A 19,118-nucleotide genomic window follows, 5' to 3' on the forward strand; every position below is an offset into this window, starting at 1 on the left:
TTGTTACTGACGCTTGTCTTTGTTAATTACATCAATGTGAATTTTGTGGTTTGTTTTGTTCGACAAAGTATCGAGTCAGGTGTTGTACTTGGTTTTTCATAGGACAGCACAGAGTTCTGTGAAAAGTTTCTTTCTCACATGAGCTAGAGCTAAAGCAAAATCGTCAGGCCCATAAATGTTTTAAAAAGTGAATAAATAATATTATACAATAGTCAAGATGAACTGTAGCACATAAACATTTGATGATAGACTTTAAATATTTGACTTTTATTTGACGTGTATTATGTTTATCCTATAGACCAGAAACACTTCATCATTTGAATGACAAACTAAGGAAAGATAAGAAAGAAGTACTGTGTCAGACTAAAAGAGTTGACTTTAGACTTAACTTGCTGTCGTCTGATCTTCAAGCTTACTGTATACCCATAAGGGTGGTATTTATGTTTTTAATTACATTTTTGAAAACAAAAAAACAAAAACAAAAATAAATAAATTTCCCTTAATGATATAAGCAGTAAATGACACTATAAATTTAACTGATCTTACTTACTGGATATTGTATGTTTCTGTCATGAGTCATGCTCTGAGTGCGTGCACCGTGACGGCTCCACTCCGTCAGTCATTAAGAGTGCAAGCCTGGGAATGCTGGGCACCCCGTGGCTGGAATAAGAGAGCTGCACACTGAAGTGGGAAATGGCAGATATAGGCTGGTGGTGAGGAAAGTCCAGGACTGCCAGTGTGTGTTCAGATACCTGTAAGTATATTGATTACTGCAGTGTGTGTTATTGATGGTAAGAGTTCTGGTGATGTTGATTATGAACGCAACTGCATCTTGTATTTCTTTAATCAGTGTTTTGCGGTTATCTTATAAATGTGAAAGCATTGTGACATGTACAGCATTTTGGATAAAGTCGCTGCTCTTTGGACGGCCTCAATGCTGCGTGTGTATAATGTAATTAGCACCATAGTGCTGTGTGCACCAGAATAGTTGCAGCTGTCAACCTTACGGTAAGTTGGTGGCAGAGCAGTGGGGAAGGCTAAAGTAACTGTGTGTGTGTGTAGATTATATAAATGAACATATAAATTATAGAAACTATATAATCTATTAACTTTTTTAAATTCCCCTGTCGCCCCTGCGGGCGGTCTATCCTTCAAGCTTGGGTCCTCCACCAGAGGCCTGGGATCTTGAGGGTCCTGCGCAGTATCTTAGCTGTTCCCAGGACTGTGCTCATCAGGACAGAGAACTCGGATGTTGTTCCAGGGATCTGCTGGAGCCACTCGCCTAGCTTGGGAGTCACTGCACCTAGTGCTCCGATTACCACTGCAACCAATGTTACCTTCACCCTCCACATCTTCTCGAGCTCTTCTCTGAGCACTTGGTACTTCTCAAGCTTCTGGTGTTCCTTCTTCCTGATGTTGCTGTCGTTTGGTATCGCTACGTGTATCACTACGGCCTTCTTCTTCTGCTTCTCTACCCCCACCATGTCCGGTTGGTTAGCTACCACCATTTTGTCCGTCTGTATCTGGAAGTCTCACAGGACCTTAGCTCGTCATTCTCGACCACCGTACAACTTCCAGGCCATACTCAGCACAGATGTTCTTGTATATTATGCCGACCACTTGGTTATGGTGTTTCCTGCCTGCTAGCATCTTGCACCCAACCGTTCCTGGAGTTTCTCAGGGGCATCTTTACACAGCCTGCACCTGGGGTCTTGCCTGGTGTGGTAGACCCCAGCCTCGATGGATCTTGTGCTCACAGCGTTCCCCTGTGCTGCCATGATTAGTGCCTCTGTGCTGTCTTTCAGTCCAGCTTTGTCCAGATCCTGGTGGGATTTCTGGATGTCATCTGCCAGATTTGCAAGTTCTGCTGGTGATACAGACCGTGCAGGGCCCTGTCCTTAAATGATGGTTCTTCTCCTTGATCCTCCTCTTTCTCTGTTTTTCTGGTTTCTGCTGCCAGAGTTATTCACTAAGCATGCAGTCATTAGTGGCCACCTTCCTGATGTACTCATAGATGTCTGTTGTCTCATCCTCCACAGTGGTTCTGACACTCACTAGTCCTTGGCCTCCTTCCTTTTGCTTTGCGTACACTCTCAGGGTGTATCCCAGCAGGGTATCTAATCCCTGGCATCTGATCACAGGTACTGATCATAGGGACAAGCTCTGCAAAAGCTGTCCTATCGATACATCAATCAGCACAGCGTCTATGTCTTTTCCAGACTTTGATCCTACAATCCAGCTGCTAAAGGCAGAGTCTGCATTCATTGCTAAACATAACATTTCTCCTCACGTTCATGCTTACTGGACATGTCGCTGATGTCAGTGCTAATGGGCCTGATGCATCGTCTGGGCAGAGCACCACTGGTAAAATCATCCTGCAAACTTTGACTGCAAATCTTTAGCAGACTGTGTACGATTTCTAAATGCAGACAGTGTGTGGAAACGGTCTTCTTGTGGTGTCATGTTCCTCTGGTGTCAAGTTTGAAGTTGCCCTATGGCACAGGCCCTATCCACATCAGTTAAATGTAGCATGCTTGGAGAATATGATCGCTGCACCAGGGTCCATGCTCACAGGAGATACTAAGTAGGCACCAATCAGGCACTGGATTGTCAGTACCTGGGGTACCTGAAGCTCAAAACCAGAGTCAATAGCAGAATAAGCTATTTGGCTTTGGCAGAGAAGATCTGGCAAGTTTTTTATGGGCATAATCCACATACTCACCTCTGCTGCTCAACACAGGAATACATTTTCCTTACAAACATGGCACCATTTAAAGGAAAATGAACAGACTTTCCCATAGCATAAGATTTATTGCCAAGAAGAAGTGTGACAGCAAAGAAATGATTGCTCAAATATAAGTTTCTTTACTTTTTCTATGAAGTTTATATGTTTCTTAAAAATAAAGTAAATCATCTGCTCTAAACAGGTTTATATAGACTCAAGATTCCTTTTATCATTTTCTTGAAAACGTGTTTTTGGGGTGTTTTGCAAAACTGTAAGGTTCCTCAGTCACATACTTTTTTTCCCTTCAGTTGAAAAAACTTGCAGATCTGGCATATTGATCTATCTAAGGTTTGACAGCTTATCTCTGGACAGTCAGCTTAAAGAAGAATTTGCAAAGTTCATGGTAGATAGATAGATAGATAGATAGATAGATACTTTATTAATCCCCAAGGGGAAATTCAAGGTTCCAGCAGCTTAAGAACACCACACACACAGCATTCACTACAATGTACCAGGATGATACACAACAATCAACAAAACAACATTACTAAATCAATCTAAATCTAAATCAGTCTAAATCAGCAGTAGCCAAGCGTATAATGTGCTGGGGATGCAGTCCTGTTTGAGGTGTGTGTCAGGATAATAATGCAATGGTGCAACAGTGCAAGGTTAAAATCTAGTGACCAACAGTAAATGTGTGCATATGTCAACATGTACAATAAAATGTAAGCACAGTAATTTAACAGTTCTAATATAAATATATGGGCAAATAATATAAAAACTAACCAGCAGTAGTATAAGAATTATGGCATCAGTGCAAGTCAGATACAATCATTGGTCAAAAATGACATATATGGACAATAAAAAAAAAATGTAAACATGGTAATATAACAGTTCTAGTATAAATATAAATATATGGGCAAATAAGATAAAACAGAATAAAGTGTACGCATGGTAATATAACAGTTCAAGTATAAATATATTGGCAAATAAGATAAAACAGAATAACAGTAGGCTAGTATAAGAGTAATAGCATTAGTGCAAGTAAACATAGTAGTATAAGAGTTCTAGCAGCAGTGCAGGGATAAGGTACAATACACAATATGGGCAGATAAGTCCTGTGAATGTATTAGAAGGTGGCGGTGCAGATAGACTATGCAGAGAAGACCAACTCTCCTTTTCCCTTAAGTGAAGCATTGTAAAGTCGTATGGCCCTGGGTACAAATGACTTCCTGAGTCTGTCTGTTGCGCATGTCAGGGAGCGCAGCCTCCAGCTGATCAAGCTCTTCTGCTGTATGATAGTGGTGTGGAGTGGATGACAGTCATTGTCCAGGATGTTGAGTATCTTGTTCATAGTCCTTTTGTCTGATACTGAAGTGATACACTCCAGTTCAGCTCCCACAACAGAGCCAGCTTTCCTTACCAGCCTGTCTAGTCGCCCAGCATCCCTCTTCTTAGTGCTTCCTCCCCAGCATGCCACAGCATAGAAGAGGACGCTGGCAACAACAGACTGGTAAAACATCCTGAGGAGCTTGCTGCAGACATTGAAGGACCGCAGCCTCCTCAGGAAGTACAGCCTGCTCTGCCCCTTCTTGTAGATTGCTGCAGTGTTGGCTGACCAGTCCAGTTTATCGTCTAGATGTATTCCCAGGTACTTGTATGTGTTCACCACCTCCACATTGACCCCCTCGATGGTGACTGGCAGCAGGGCATGCTTAGACTTCCTGAAATCCACCACCATTTCCTTGGTCTTAGCAGTGTTGAGTTGTAGGTGGTTGAGTCTGCACCATTGCACAAAGTCCTCCACCAGGCTCCTGTATTCCTCCTCTTGCCCGTCCCTGATACAGCCCACAATTGCAGTGTCGTCCGAAAACTTCTGCATGTGGCATGACTCCGTGTTGTAACAGAAGTCAGAAGTGTACAGGGTGAACAGGACTGGAGAGAGCACTGTTCCCTGTGGAGCTCCGGTGCTGCTGATGACAGTGTCGGAGAGGCAGTCCTTCAATCTGACGAACTGTGGCCGTTCAGTCAGGTAGTCTCCAATCCAGGATACTAGGTGAGCATCCACACCCATCTGCAGGAGCTTATCACTCAGTCTGGGGGGGTGGATGGTGTTAAAAGCACTGGAGAAGTCAAAGAACATGATTCTCACTGTACTTTTCCCCTTGTCCAGATGTGAGTGTGTCCTGTGTAGGAGGTATGAGATGGCATCGTCGACGCCCACTTTCTCCTGATATGCAAACTGCAGCGGGTCTAGTGCATGGCGCACCTGTGGCCTAAGTATCCTCAGAACCAGTCTCTCCATGGTCTTCATCAGGTGTGATGTGAGCGCGACTGGCCTGAAGTCATTAAGCTCACTTGGGTGTGGTTTCTTAGGGACAGGTATGAGACATGATGTCTTCCACAGTGTTGGGACTCTCCCGAGGTGCAGGCTCCGGTTGAAGATGTGCTCCAGTGGCTCTCCCAGTTCAGCAGCACAGACCTTAAGCAGTCTTGGGCACAGTCCATCCGGCCCGGCTGCTTTCCTGGGATGGAGTCTCTTCAACTGTCCCCTGACTTGATCTGCCGTGATGAAGGGGGGGGAGGGAGGGAGAGGGGCAGGTGTGAGGGGTTACCCTGGTCTTGGTCACCCTGAGGAGGCGGGGGGTGGAGAGGGAGGGGAGTGTGTCTGTGTGGGGTTGCCATTGGTCCGGTGGGGAGGGGTACGTGTTGCATTGAGAGTGAGAGGGGAGGTGTAAATTGGGCAGTTATGCAAACAGTGTCCGGGGGTGGTGGACAGGCCGCATCCATTGAGGCTTGAGCAGGGCAGTCAAACCTGTTGTAGAAGTGGTTTAGCTGGTTTGCCCTGTCCAAATCTCCCTCCACAGAGCTGCTACTCCTCTTCCCCAGGCCTGTAATGGTCTTCATTCCATCCCAGACCTCCTTCATATTATTCTCCTGCAGCTTCTTTTCCACCTTCTTCTTGTAATCCTCCTTGGCCTCTTTCAGCCTGACTTTGAGTTCCCCCTGCACGCGCCTCAGCTCTGCCTGGTTCCCCTCCCTGAACGCCATCTTTTTCCTATTCAGGAGGGTCTTGACATTGCTGGTTATCCAAGGCTTGTTGTTTGGAAAGCAGCGTACAGTTCTTGTGGGGACAACAACGTCCATACAAAAGTTCAGGTAGTCGGTCATACAGTGTGTGACCTCTTCCAAATCTTCTCCATTCTGTAATACACTCCAGTCTGTGGACTCAAAGCAGTCTCTCAAAGCCTCATCTGCTCCAGGTGTCCACTTCCTGAAAGTGCGTGTGGCAGAAGGTAGCCTCTGTACTTTTGGTATGTACAGTGGCTGTAGATGAATGAGGTTGTGATCCGATTTTCCTAGTGGTGGTAGGGGGGTGGCGTTGTATGCGTCTCTCACGTTTGCATACATGAGGTCTATTGTCCGGTTTTTCCTAGTCGGGCAATCAACAAACTGGTAGAAGTTCGTTAGCGTAGAATCCAGTGTTATGTGGTTGAAGTCGCCAGAGATCGCAAAGAGAGCATCTGTATGCTGAGTTTGGAGCCTTGCAATTGTAGAGTGAATGATGTCACACGCTACGTCCGGTAGTGCTCGTGGCGGAACGTAAACACAGACAACAATGGCGTGCGAAAACTCTCTCGGCATATAATATGGTCGGAGACTGACAGCAAGCAACTCCACGTCCTTACAGCATGCAGTCTCCTTAACTGTAACATGACCGGGATTACACCATCTGTTGTTTATGTACATCACCAATCCACCTCCCTTCTTCTTGCCCGAAAGTTTAATGTCTCTGTCCAAACGAGCCACACTGAAGCCGGGTAGCTCTACGTTAGCTGTTGGGATGCAGCTAGTTAGCCACGTCTCTGTGAGGCATATTAAGCTACATTCTCTGTACAGTTTCTGATTTCTTACCAGGGAAGCCAGTTCGTCAGTTTTGTTAGCCAGTGAGTTCACGTTCCCCATCACCATCGATGGAACTGCAGGCTTAAATCTCCACTTCTTCTCCCGTCGCCTCGTCCTCACTTTGTCTCCTGCCCTACAGCCGCGAAAAAGCCACAGTTCCTCCGGGATGGTCGCTTGAACGTTGCTGGCGTGTTTCCGCAATGCGAGCAGTTGTTTCCTTGTGTAGACAAGTCTGCTATCGCCAGAAGAGTATATCTGATCCATATCCATAGGAAAAAATAAAAAATACTCCTTAGGATGTATAATCCGAAGTAAGTAGTAAGCGAAAGTAAACCAAAACAGCACTCAAACACACGAAACATACGGAGCTACTAGGATGGCTGCCACTCGCGTCGGCGCCACTCGCGTATTTATTTAAGATAATTTTTGACAGCCACAGCTGTGGCACATAAATTATTTTTATAAGACATTCATCACGACTACAGACTGACAGAACTACGAGAAACACCTTTTAGTTATCGTCCTTTTTAGTGGTCTGAAAAGTTCATATGAAAGCATAGGTTTATCTGTTTTAAAGACACAGATAATTTAAGACAATTACACAAGTAGATATTTCAAGAAGACAGTGTAAGCAAACATTTAGGGGCTGTGGTTTCACATGTTACTCCTCCTATCACGCGTTAGAGTCACCTTCCAGTAAGTTTCCGGGTCACTTACCCAGTATATGTACTGGGACTGGCACCAGTATGTTTGAGACACATAAAACCAGAAAACTGTCTCCTCTGTTTATTTCAGCAGACTTTCACAATGGATGCCATAAAATGTGGAGGATTCTCGAAGGTGAAAGACGCTGATGAGGAAATTCAGACAATCTGTGATGAGGTGAGCTTCTTCATAACATTCAGACTCACCTATTAAACAGACACATCAACTCTGTGCTCTGCATTTTACGTTGTTTTACTTTTATTTTGTCCATACACAGGTTAAGTGTCAAGTAGAGGAAAAAAGAAATGAAGCATATGCCGTGTTCAAAGCTGTTCAGTACAAGAGTCAAGTGGTGCAAGGAATCAACTATGACATCAAGGTAATTAAAAGTGTGACATCATACATGACAGTGATTATTAATGGAAGAAAATAAAGAAAGTGTTTATGGACTGAGTTACTTGTGGGATCCAGATGAGCTGTTGAACAGATTGAAGATCTTCAGTGTTCAACAAATACAAGTTTCCTCTGGTTTGACTGCAGGTTCATGTGGGAGGATCCAGCTACCTTCATCTGCGGGTCTGGAAGAAGCTTCCATGTTATGGAGGAGAAGCCGTAGTTACTGGTGTGGAAGACCATCATGACAAAGATCCCATCCAACCTTTTTAATGAATCACACTTTGTATTTCAGCTGCTCTCTGCCTCCAAGCTGCTGCCTCATGTGCTGTTTTATTATCCTGAAAGAAAAAACTGCAATAAAGCTCCTTCAAAAGTTATAATCAATACATTTAAATGTTTATTTCTACACGTATATCACTGACTGGACTTCGGCATTTAAAGCATTAAAGTTGAATTCTGTAACAAAAAAACAAATGATTGTGATTGCTGACTTCTTGCTAGTTATTCACTTATGTCTTTACCATTATTGCAGCTACTGATGATTTTTATGATCTTCATATTTGTCTGTTTATCTATAATAGTGCAATTTATTCTAAAAATTAAAAAGTAACTAATTGTGTACAAAAAACATAATGAAGTAAAAAATACAATATTTGCATTCAAAATATCGTAACACAGAAACAGAAAGTGGCAAAGCATACAAATATGAGATCATGTGCACGTAGAATAAACCTGTACTTTTAGTAAAGTACTTGAGTAAATGTATTAATTTACAACCCTTCCCTCCTCTCCATGCTATCATCTAATAGTGTTGGAACTGTAAGGCTAACTCTCGTCCAGTGGCACTGTTTTTTTTTTTAATGTGTGTGTGTGTGTGTGTGTGTGTGTGTGTGTGTGTGTGTGTGGGAAGACTCTCTAACAGAGTCCCGAAAGTTCAACACATGTTATTCTGTATTTGATGAGACTCTAATGAGATTTGCTCATTACTTTCATATATTGTTTTAGTAAGTATCCAAAACATACAAGTTCCATTTATATAATTTTTCAAGTGATCTTATATCTGTTTTCACTCCTGTATGCTTTTCACACAAGACAAATACAAACTTTATAAGATTTATATATATCTTTTCCATATGGGAGGATATCCGTTAAGGAAGAGCTGAAAGCAGTTTTTTAGGCCTTGACAACTCTCCAAAATTACAATCACAGCTCACATCTTGTGGCAAACGGATTAAATATTTAAGAAATTTATCGTATAAACACAAAATTAACGTCTAAAAATGGGAATAAAAGTCATTATTTTCTTGTCTATGTGTGTATGTGTGCTTATTATTTTTATTTTTTTTACATGACGTTTGGCAAATACAGTCCACCCTTGTCCTTGAGCTGATGGTACGGTCCAAAATGCGGAGTCCTGTAACTCGCTGTTTTTATGTTTTTTTTGTTGTTTTTTTGTTGTTTTTTTGTTTTTACGTGATCGTTTAGAAATAGCGTTCATCTCACTTCCCCTGCGCAGATCCAAAAGGCGTTGTCTTGTGAATTGGCGTGTGTTTATTAGCTTTTTGGTCGTTTTTTTTGTTTTTACCAACAAAATGTTGTCGAAGTGGAAATGTGCGGAGGGCTGACCGAGGAGAAGCAGGCTGATGAAGCAGTTCAGAACATCTGTGATGCAGTGAGTAGAAAATAGAGATTTTACACTCACACACAGGGCCTGTCATTCATTGTTGTTGCTGTCATTGTTATTCAGATGAAACCTCTGGCAGAGCAGAAAACCGGGAGAAACTTCGAGGTTTTCACTGCAAAGAGCTACAAAACACAGCTCGTAGCTGGGACCAACTACTTCATTAAGGTAATAAGATAATAATAACAATAATAATAATAATAATAATAATAATAACAATAATAATGATAATAATAATAATGATGATAATAACATAACCTTTATTAGTCCAACACGTGGGAAATTCGTTGTGTCACAGCAGAAAGTGGACAGTACAAAGTTATAGTAGCAAAAATGAAGAAAAACACTGGAATATGAAAAGATCATAAGAATAAGATACTATATACAACAGAATAAAATACAACGTTGTCAGAAAAACTAAAGCCACGAGCAGTGTTGTTTTCCCCCCCAGTTACTACTTCTATACTCTCTGCGTTTATGTGGTCATTTATATGGAGGTTCATAGAAAACCTAAACTGTTTTAGACTTTCTAGCATCACTGCTGATGCTTTCAATCTTTGTTTCCATACGATTTTTTCTTAAATGTATTTAAATTTTGGGAAAAATCCAGAAATGAAAATGCATGTGCGCGTCACACTCCTGGTGTTAACAGACAAAACAAGCAGTTCCTGTACTTGTAGATGTTGACTTGTAATACACAACACCCCTAATGGGTTAAATAAAGAAGCATAAGCAGATATTTACTTGATAAACTGTCTCAGCCATGAACAGAGCTCAACAAATGTTGTGTTTGTGAACACTAGAACCATCGTGCACTCTATATATGAAGATGTGGATTCTCCATTTCCACATGTTAGCATGTTGTTTGGCCCACAGCTGTGGCTTACATTACCACAGCTGTGATAAAATGATCAGCAGTACTTCTAAGTGCACATTAAGCATCTCCTTTAACTTTCCTTGTACTTCCTTGCAGGTCTATGTGGGAGGAGGCGAATATGTTCACCTCCGTGTTTACGAGAAACTCCCGGCTTATGGAGGAACGCTCGAGCTGATCGATCTGCAGCACCCCAAGAGTCAGCATGACAGTATTGAGTACTTCTAATGGGAAAATGAACCAGCCAAAGCATCAGTGCCTACAGCCTGTACTCTCATTGTAATCCATTAATAACCTACCTCTTCATGAGGGGAAAGCTTTCCTTGTTCACATATAATAACATACTGCAGATAATAGAAGTCAGACAAAGTGGATCATGTTTTATACAAAGTGCTTAAATAAATGATGCTGATTTTTTTTCGGTTGTGGTTTCTGAGTTGTGAAATGTCTGCAGCCCCGGGAGTGGACTGTATTTGATTTGTCACATTGAAAGAGGGCCAGAAAATTACATAATCAGTGAAGCCAAACACACGTGCCTTTCGTAATATGGGCAATGTCTTTAGTAAAACTCAGCTGTAAGCATGTCTCCAGGCTCTGAATTGAAGGATTTTAGCACACAATGTTATGTGTTTTCAAACTCACAAAATCATATTTTACATTCTTGTAGCAATAACCATGTGAGACTGAAGTTTAAATACTTTTCTTCCCCACATCCCGTGTGCAGGAGTCAATCATTTGGAGAGTTATATTTCATTTAGCATGTTATCCTTTTTGAACGCATATCTGAAGGTGACCTAAAATAAAGCACAGTTCAGTCAGAGGGTCTCTTATTGATTGAAATCAACTTTTCCTACTTTTAGGAGATAACTGAAAGTACACATGAAAGGTGGTCAGTAGATGAAAGGCTAAATTCTATTATACAAACCCCGTTTATTAATGCAAAAGAAGGATTTGTGTATCTTAGAGTTAAAATCACCCCAGACATTGATACCATTGTAGCAACAAACTATGACCCTCTGATTAGTGAAGTGGAGGAATCTCTAAACAAATGGATGAAAATACCCATATCAGTGATTGGCCGTATAAACATTACTAAAATGAACATATTACCCAAATTTTTATATCTCTTCCAGTCACTTCCTCTGCCTCTTCCAGAAGAATTCTTTAATAAGCTAAACAGTATCTTTAATAGAATTATTTGTAATGACAAAAAACCTAGACTAAGACTTCGCTTGTTGTACCTGCCATATGAAAGAGGGGGTTACAACTCCCTAATCTTAGACTGTATTACTGGTCTGCACAACTGCGCTCAGCCATGTTCTACTTTTCCACTGAGACACCCCCGGCCTGGATAGAAATTGAACAAACATCAGTAACAAATCTTCAGTTAAATCTGTATTTATACTCTGCTTTTGTGGATTTACTTACCTGGATGATTGAGCATGCATCAACACATAATCCACATACTCACCTCTGCTTCTCAACCCAGGAATACATTTTCCTTACAAACATTTAAGGGAAAATAAACAGACTTTCCAATAGCATAAGATTTATTGCCAAGAAGAAGTGTGACAGCAAAGAAATGATTGTCCAAATATAAGTTTCCTTACTTTTTGTGTTAAGTTCATATGTTTGTAAAAAGTAAATATTGTACAATGGTGTGGAGGAGCTGGATGAGATTTTAAATACTTTAGTTTGAAAAACATCTGCTCTAAACAGGTTTAGATGGACTCAAGATTCCTTTTATCAATTTCTAGAAGACTTATTTGTGGAGTTTTTTGCAAAAATTGCAGTTTATCTGGTCACACACCTTTTTCCTTTAGTTAAAAAACTTGCAGAGCTGGCATATTGGTGTGACTCAGGTCCGATAGCTTATCTGTGGTGCAGTCAGCTTAAAGAAGAATTTGCAAAAAGAAAAATTAAACATTAAAAAAAATATAAACAATGGAAGAAAGCTATAAGCAAATTATAACCTCACACAGTTCTGTCACTTTACTATAGCATGAGTTTATGAGCTTTACTAAAGGTCATAAACTCATGTCATTTAATTTATTTAGGAACATTTTTGACAGCCACAACTGTGGCACACTATTTATTTTTATAAGACATTTATTACAGACCACAAACTTTAGTTAGATTTTGAGAAGACAGTGTAAGCAAACATTTAGGGGCTGTGAGGGCTGTGGTTATACATGTTGCTCCACCCATCATGTGTTACAGCCACTTTCCAGTATGTTTCTAAGTTTGTTTCCCAGTATGTGCACTAGTGCTGGTACCAGTATGCTTCAGACACACAAAATCAGAAAACTGACACCTCTCTTTATTTCAGAAGACTTTCAGAATGGCTGACATAAAATGTGGAAGATCCTCGGGGGTGAAAGACGCTGATGAGAAAATTCAGAAAATCTGTGATGAGGTGAGCTTCAGGCTACCTTCATTCTTCATAACATTCACAGTTACATAATGCTCACGCATATAAACACACACATAAGCTCATTTGACTTAATGTTTTAAATCCACTTTTGTTTTGTTCATACACAGGTTAAGTGTCAAGTAGAGGAAAAAACAAATGAAACATATGAAGTGTTCAAAGCTGTTCAGTACAAGAGTCAACCAGTGCAAGGAGTCAACTATGCCATCAGGGTAATTTACACTGTGATGTTATACATGTTACGTATTATTAATGAAAGAAAATAAAGAAAGTGTTTGTGGACTGAGTTACTTGTGAGATCCAGATGAGCTGTTGAACAGATTACTGAAGATCCTTAGTCTTCAACAAGTACAATTTTCCTCTGATTTGACTGCAGGTTCATGTAGGAGGAGACAGCTACCTTCTTCTGCGGGTCTGGAAGAAGCTTCCATGTTATGGAGGGGACGCCGTTCTTTCTTCTGTGCAATAAAACCACATAAGAAGATCCAATCATACCTTCCTAATCTGAAGCCAGTACACACCCGATTTCAGCTGGTTACTCCAAACTTGTGTGGAAGAAAACAAAATGTTTTATTACCATCAAATAATTAAAATGAAGTAATATTCCTTTAAAGGTTTGAGCCAAAAGCAGTGCATTTTAAAACTGCAGTTACTGTGAAATATGGTACAATGTCAAAAAAAAAAGTTTTCAAAAAGAATATCAAAAGAAAGATTCAAAGAATTTCTTGGTTGTTGAGTTCTTGACAGTTGTGAGGTTGAATTTCTTGCAAGAAGTCACGGGCCAATTTGCAAAAATGTGTCGAGGGTGTTTAATTACAAAGTTCAAGGTGGAGATGGATTTTACATCAAAAACACTCATTATTCACACTTTATATATTTGGAATAAGTTATGAACAATCACCAACAAGATTTCTCATTAAAGACGCTGTTACGACCCAGCTCAAAAGCCGCGACATAAATATGGAGACAAACACCACAATTTCAACGAGAAGAGGTTTTATTTAGAATTATATTACAAGTTAGTTAAAATAGCTGGTACCACACCTGACTCGCTGTGGTCAATTAGCAACAGCTGAACACTCTTGCACTGCCACTGCAAAGAGATTAGGGGCTGCAGAGGGGCGTAACAGATGCACAAATATGACAGAAAAGAAGCTGTACTGCCATAAAATAATCACAGCAGCATGTCTCTGTACTGGATCTCACTGAAAAGTTGGACATATCAGAGCGTATTTAGCTTTGGGCAGACTCACTGCCGTGTCAAGAATACAGTTAATTCAGTTCACTTTCTGTTGCTCTAGTTCACATCAACATTTTTATTTTGAACTATTTGCAAAGAGTCAAGGTGCTTGAAAACACTGCAGTGAAGACACGAATCACAGCAAATGGATGTTCCCCCAAAGGCTAGGTAAAAGGTACACACTGCCTTATACCAAAATAAAATAGTCACAAGCTAAAGAGACAAAGAAACAGCAAAGTGCAAAGAGAGCCTCCACTGATCCTGAGTCCCTATATGAAACATGTGAGCACCACTGTTGATTCTCGCAGCCAGAAGTTACATTCCTGAGTGTTGAAATGTGACAAGTGCAAATTGTTGCTCTTTGACCCACGACTCAGCTGCTTAGAGGCAGAATCTGTATTCATTGCTAAACATAACATCTCTCCACATGTCCATGTTCAGTGCACGTGTTACTGACATCAGTGCATATGGGAGGAATTGATTGTCTGGGCAGAGCACCATTGGCCAAATCGTCCTGCAAACTTTGACTGCAAATCTGTAGCAGACTGCTTACAGATTTCTAAATGCTGACAGGGTGCGGAAACTGCCTTCTTGTGGTGTCGTGTTCTTAGGACGCTCACTTCGCGGCTTGTCTCTGACATCCGCGGTTAAATAGAACTTGTTCTTCAGTCTGGAGATGGCATTAGGGCTCACTCCAAATAACGTTGCATGATTTTTTTGTGGAACACCAGTTTGAAGTTGCCCTATGGTGTGGGAACTATCCACATCTGTTAAATGTAGCATGCTTGGAGCAGACCTCTGCTGCACCAGGTTCCATGCTCACAGGAGATGCTAATTAGGCACCAATCAGGCACTGGATTGTCAGCACCTGGGGTACCTGAAGTTCAAATATCGATCCAAATATCGATGGTATTGATACCAACTCTGGCATTGGCGAAAAACTGATTGCGGCCTACACCTTGTTACATGAATGTTGTTTGTGGCGCAAGATGACTTGATGTCATTCATGAGGGATCCATTTCACATATGTTTCACATATTATAGACCAACAAGTTATTTATAGCAGTTTAAATTTGAGCAAACAGTTTTTGGCAAATGCCGGTGTTGTGCCAAAGTAGTTACCCCCGTCAAAAATTGTTTCCCCATCCACGAGAGCGCGCAAAGTAGGAGGAGCCACTTGCCCAGCTCCGTTCTGTACGCTACTTGTCACTGATCTGCAGTCGACGCAATAAAGAGTAAAAGCTGGAAAACGGCAGGCTCGATTAATTTAATATTAGTTTCGTGACATTGTAATGTGCCGTGTGGAAGACAATTTACATTAAACTGTACACTGAAATAACCTGCTGGGAATACTTTGTCTAGAAAAATACTTTGATACTATAATACTGTAAAACCAGACGCGATCATGGAAACACGTCGCTCTCCGGTGAATTTACACTCGGTTTACATTTTGTAGCGAAGCTATCACGAAGGAGTTTATTTGCGAAATCAATCACAGTATAACCAATAACTACAGTAACGTTGGAGAGGGTTTCTTCACAGCAAAAGTTATGGAGGGATACAGATTTTATCAGGCTGTGTGGCATCGGCTGCCAAAATGTGTGCCCCCCCCATCTGTAATATTGGCTTTGCTATCACAAAGGGTATATTTGCAAAATAAGTCACAGTATAACCAATAAGTACAGTAACTTTGGAGAGGATTTCTCCTTCACAGCAAAAGTTATGGAGGGATACAAAATTTATCAGGCTGTGTGGCATCGGCTGCCAAAATGTGTGCCCCCCCATCTGTAATCCATATTGGCTTTGCTATCACAAAGGGTATATTTGCAAAATAAGTCACAGTATAACCAATAAGTACAGTAACTTTGGAGAGGATTTCTTCTTCACAGCAAAAGTTATGGAGGGGTACAAAATTTATCAGGCTGTGTGGCCTCGGCTGCCAAAATGTGTGCCCCCCTATCTTTAATCCATATTGGCTTTGCTATCACAAAGGGTATATTTGCAAAATAAGTCACAGTATAACCAATAAGTACAGTAACTTTGGAGAGGATTTCTTCTTCACAGCAAAAGTTATAGAGGGATACAAAATTTATCAGGCTGTGTGGCCTCGGCTGCCAAAATGTGTGCCCCCCCTATCTGTAATCCATATTGGCTTTGCTATCACAAAGGGTATATTTGCAAAATAAGTCACAGTATAACCAATAAGTACAGTAACTTTGGAGAGGATTTCTCCTTCACAGCAAAAGTTATGGAGGGATACAAAATTTATCAGGCTGTGTGGCATCGGCTGCCAAAATGTGTGCCCCCCCCATCTGTAATCCATATTGGCTTTGCTATCACAAAGGGTATATTTGCAAAATAAGTCACAGTATAACCAATAAGTACAGTAACTTTGGAGAGGATTTCTCCTTCACAGCAAAAGTTATGGAGGGATACAAAATTTATCAGGCTGTGTGGCATCGGCTGCCAAAATGTGTGCCCCCCCTATCTTTAATCCATATTGGCTTTGCTATCACAAAGGGTATATTTGCAAAATAAGTCACAGTATGACCAATAAGTACAGTAACTTTGGAGAGGATTTCTTCTTCACAGCAAAAGTTATGGAGGGGTACAAAATTTATCAGGCTGTGTGGCATCGGCTGCCAAAATGTGTGCCCCCCCATCTGTAATCCATATTGGCTTTGCTATCACAAAGGGTTTATTTGCAAAATAAGTCACAGTATAACCAATAAGTACAGTAACTTTGGAGAGGATTTCTCCTTCAAAGCAAAAGTTATGGAGGGATACAAAATTTATCAGGCTGTGTGGCATCGGCTGCCAAAATGTGTGCCCCCCCATCTGTAATCCATATTGGCTTTGCTATCACAAAGGGTATATTTGAAAAATAAGTCACAGTATAACCAATAAGTACAGTAACTTTGGAGAGGATTTCTCCTTCACAGCAAAAGTTATGGAGGGATACAAAATTTATCAGGCTGTGTGGCATCGGCTGCCAAAATGTGTGCCCCCCCCATCTGTAATCCATATTGGCTTTGCTATCACAAAGGGTATATTTGCAAAATAAGTCACAGTATAACCAATAAGTACAGTAACTTTGGAGAGGATTTCTTCTTCACAGCAAAAGTTATAGAGGGATACAAAATTTATCAGGCTGTGTGGCCTCGGCTGCCAAAATGTGTGCCCCCCCATCAATAATGCACATTGGCAGAGTTTTTCTTTGTAAATAAATAAAATTTAAAACAACATTTAAATATATATATATCGTCTTTGTAAGTCACAGGGCTTTTCAAAATTTTGCAAGTTAGTTTTGGCCAACCTTTCGTAGGCCTACTCGACTCCGACATTGTCAAATTTTTCCAAAATCTCTGGTCACGTGGGTTTTCCTCATCAATTATGCAAATTAGCTCACGTTGTGCGCACGAACCGAAAAACAGAGTGGCTCTGAACTAACTAGAAGATTACTTTACAATTTGTTTTCGAAAATAACAAACACCACAAGAGAATGGAACCAGACGAGTACAAGATTTTGGTTGCATATAAACTGAAAGGCGAGTATCCAGCGCTTTTCACGAAGAAAGAGAAGTTTCTTCTCCGAAGAAAAGCTGCTATTTACGACATTGAAGGTAATAACAGCAACTTCGTAGCGTTTATAAATGTCATCAATACATATATATTAACACATATACAAAGGCATAATGTGTAGTCTTAATTTGCACTAACCGATTTAATTAGCTTGACCTTTCTTTGACCTAGTTAACCCCGGTTAATAGGCACATGGGCGTTTATTAAAGTAAAAGTTTTAAGGTTTGCTATTAAGAAGACAGCGTTAACTAAGAACTGTTTTTGTCCTTTTATAGCTTAACTACAATATATTACGTCGTAATTACTTTTGGAGTGGTATGTGCCACACCCTTTTACGCAGGTGTACCCACTGTTATGTCTTTATGTCTTTAAATTACATATGTGGAAAATTACGGACAGCAGGAAATTTGGAATTAAACTACTTTGAATTGATATTTGTACAAAAGATAACTCCATGATATCTGAAGGCCATTAGTTATAATGACTTTACACATCCATCACTTTGTTTAGTATCACTAATACAGTCTTGTGAGTGGCATAATCTTTTTGGCTTCTGAAGTAGTCATACTGTCATAACTATAGAGAACCAGTCCAATAGTCACCCCCAAATTATATCACATACATAATTGATTCATTACATTGAAGATGTATTGTCATGACTTTTACCACATATAGACCTGTCATGGTTTAAACAGCTATAATAAACTTTTCTATTTTCTTGTTTATGTTTAGGGGAGCAGCTGTTTTACTGGCGCTACAAAGGCACAGACAAAACCATAAAGACAACGGTAGTCTGTGGGGCTGATGAGGCAAACACAATTTTTTCAGATTTTCATGCCAGTCCTACTGGGGCCCATTGCGGGCAAACAAAACAAGAGAAGCCATTTCAAAGCGGTTCTACTGGCCAGGGATGTCAGTGGACATCAATAATTGGGTGGGTACTCCAAAACAAACTCTATGTAATTCGACTACAGCTAATTTATTTTAAGAGGAACACAGCAATGTTTCTGTATCTCTCATAATAAGTTATGTAAACCTTGATCATCAACGCTTGTGTTTCTTATTGAATTGCTTTTATTTTTGATTAGGTTTCCCAATGTGCACTTTGCCAGGCAAGTGCTGCAACAATTAAAAAACCAGCGGAATACATTCCGATAAAGGTTAGTCATCGACCACAGCAAATAATCACATTTAATCACACAATGTTTTCATTGCTTAGAAACCTACTGATTATATACTTGAAAAAATTATAACAGTAGACTAGCATTCTGTGTAATTTCAGTATTATTAACTTAACTATGATTTTATTTTTAAGGTCTCTCAGCCATTTGAACTGGTTGGGATGGACCTTATTGGAAAACTTACTGAAACCAACAATGGACATCAATACATATGTGTTTTTATTGATTATTTTACAAAATGGCCACAAGCATACCCTTTAAAGTCAAAATCAGCCGGGGAAGTGACAAACTGTCTCATAAAATTTGTCCACCAGTTCGAAGCCCCCAAAAGGATTCTTACTGACCAAGGCAAAGAATTTGTCAATTCTGTAAGTACTTTAGTCTTTGGCAAAAATAT

The 19,118-nt window shown here is 40.5% G+C and overlaps 2 protein-coding genes across 4 annotated transcripts; both read left to right on the top strand.

Annotated features, from left to right (window-relative positions):
* The first annotated feature begins 565 nt into the window (after positions 1-565).
* Positions 566-8,181, top strand: LOC109201114 (cystatin-B-like). Of its 2 annotated transcripts, none has more exons than XM_019356640.2 (4): positions 566-754; positions 7,427-7,513; positions 7,614-7,715; positions 7,877-8,181. In XM_019356640.2, the coding sequence occupies exons 2-4, from the start codon at positions 7,439-7,441 to the stop codon at positions 8,000-8,002; spliced, it is 303 nt and encodes a 100-aa protein (XP_019212185.1). In that variant the 5' UTR covers positions 566-754; positions 7,427-7,438; the 3' UTR covers positions 8,003-8,181. The 2 variants fall into 2 exon arrangements, with proteins under 2 accessions (XP_019212185.1, XP_019212186.1); XM_019356641.2 differs by having other exon boundaries at positions 7,430-7,513.
* A 916-nt stretch (positions 8,182-9,097) lies between these two features.
* On the top strand, positions 9,098-15,053 carry LOC100702870 (cystatin-B). 2 transcript variants are annotated; one of them, XM_019356638.2, is made up of 5 exons: positions 9,098-9,404; positions 9,480-9,581; positions 12,617-12,703; positions 12,829-12,930; positions 13,095-15,053. In XM_019356638.2, the coding sequence occupies exons 1-5, from the start codon at positions 9,342-9,344 to the stop codon at positions 13,185-13,187; spliced, it is 447 nt and encodes a 148-aa protein (XP_019212183.1). In that variant the 5' UTR covers positions 9,098-9,341; the 3' UTR covers positions 13,188-15,053. The 2 variants fall into 2 exon arrangements, with proteins under 2 accessions (XP_019212183.1, XP_019212184.1); XM_019356639.2 differs by lacking the exons at positions 12,617-12,703; positions 12,829-12,930; positions 13,095-15,053 and adding an exon at positions 10,387-10,997 and having other exon boundaries at positions 9,109-9,404.
* Positions 15,054-19,118: the final 4,065 nt, after the last annotated feature.

This window comes from Oreochromis niloticus, unplaced genomic scaffold, assembly GCF_001858045.2.
Source record: "Oreochromis niloticus isolate F11D_XX unplaced genomic scaffold, O_niloticus_UMD_NMBU tig00007894_pilon, whole genome shotgun sequence".
NCBI lineage: Eukaryota > Metazoa > Chordata > Actinopteri > Cichliformes > Cichlidae > Oreochromis > Oreochromis niloticus.

Excerpts from the sequence above, each read along its gene's own strand:
- LOC109201114 (XM_019356640.2), top strand. The coding sequence starts at position 7,439 with ATGGATGCCATAAAATGTGGAGGATTCTCGAAGGTGAAAGACGCTGAT. Across the intron at positions 7,514-7,613 it reads TTCAGACAATCTGTGATGAG|GTTAAGTGTCAAGTAGAGGA; the intron begins GTGAGCTTCTTC and ends GTCCATACACAG. Across the intron at positions 7,716-7,876 it reads GAATCAACTATGACATCAAG|GTTCATGTGGGAGGATCCAG; the intron begins GTAATTAAAAGT and ends GTTTGACTGCAG.
- LOC100702870 (XM_019356638.2), top strand. The coding sequence starts at position 9,342 with ATGTGCGGAGGGCTGACCGAGGAGAAGCAGGCTGATGAAGCAGTTCAG. Across the intron at positions 9,405-9,479 it reads TTCAGAACATCTGTGATGCA|ATGAAACCTCTGGCAGAGCA; the intron begins GTGAGTAGAAAA and ends ATTGTTATTCAG. Across the intron at positions 12,704-12,828 it reads TTCAGAAAATCTGTGATGAG|GTTAAGTGTCAAGTAGAGGA; the intron begins GTGAGCTTCAGG and ends GTTCATACACAG.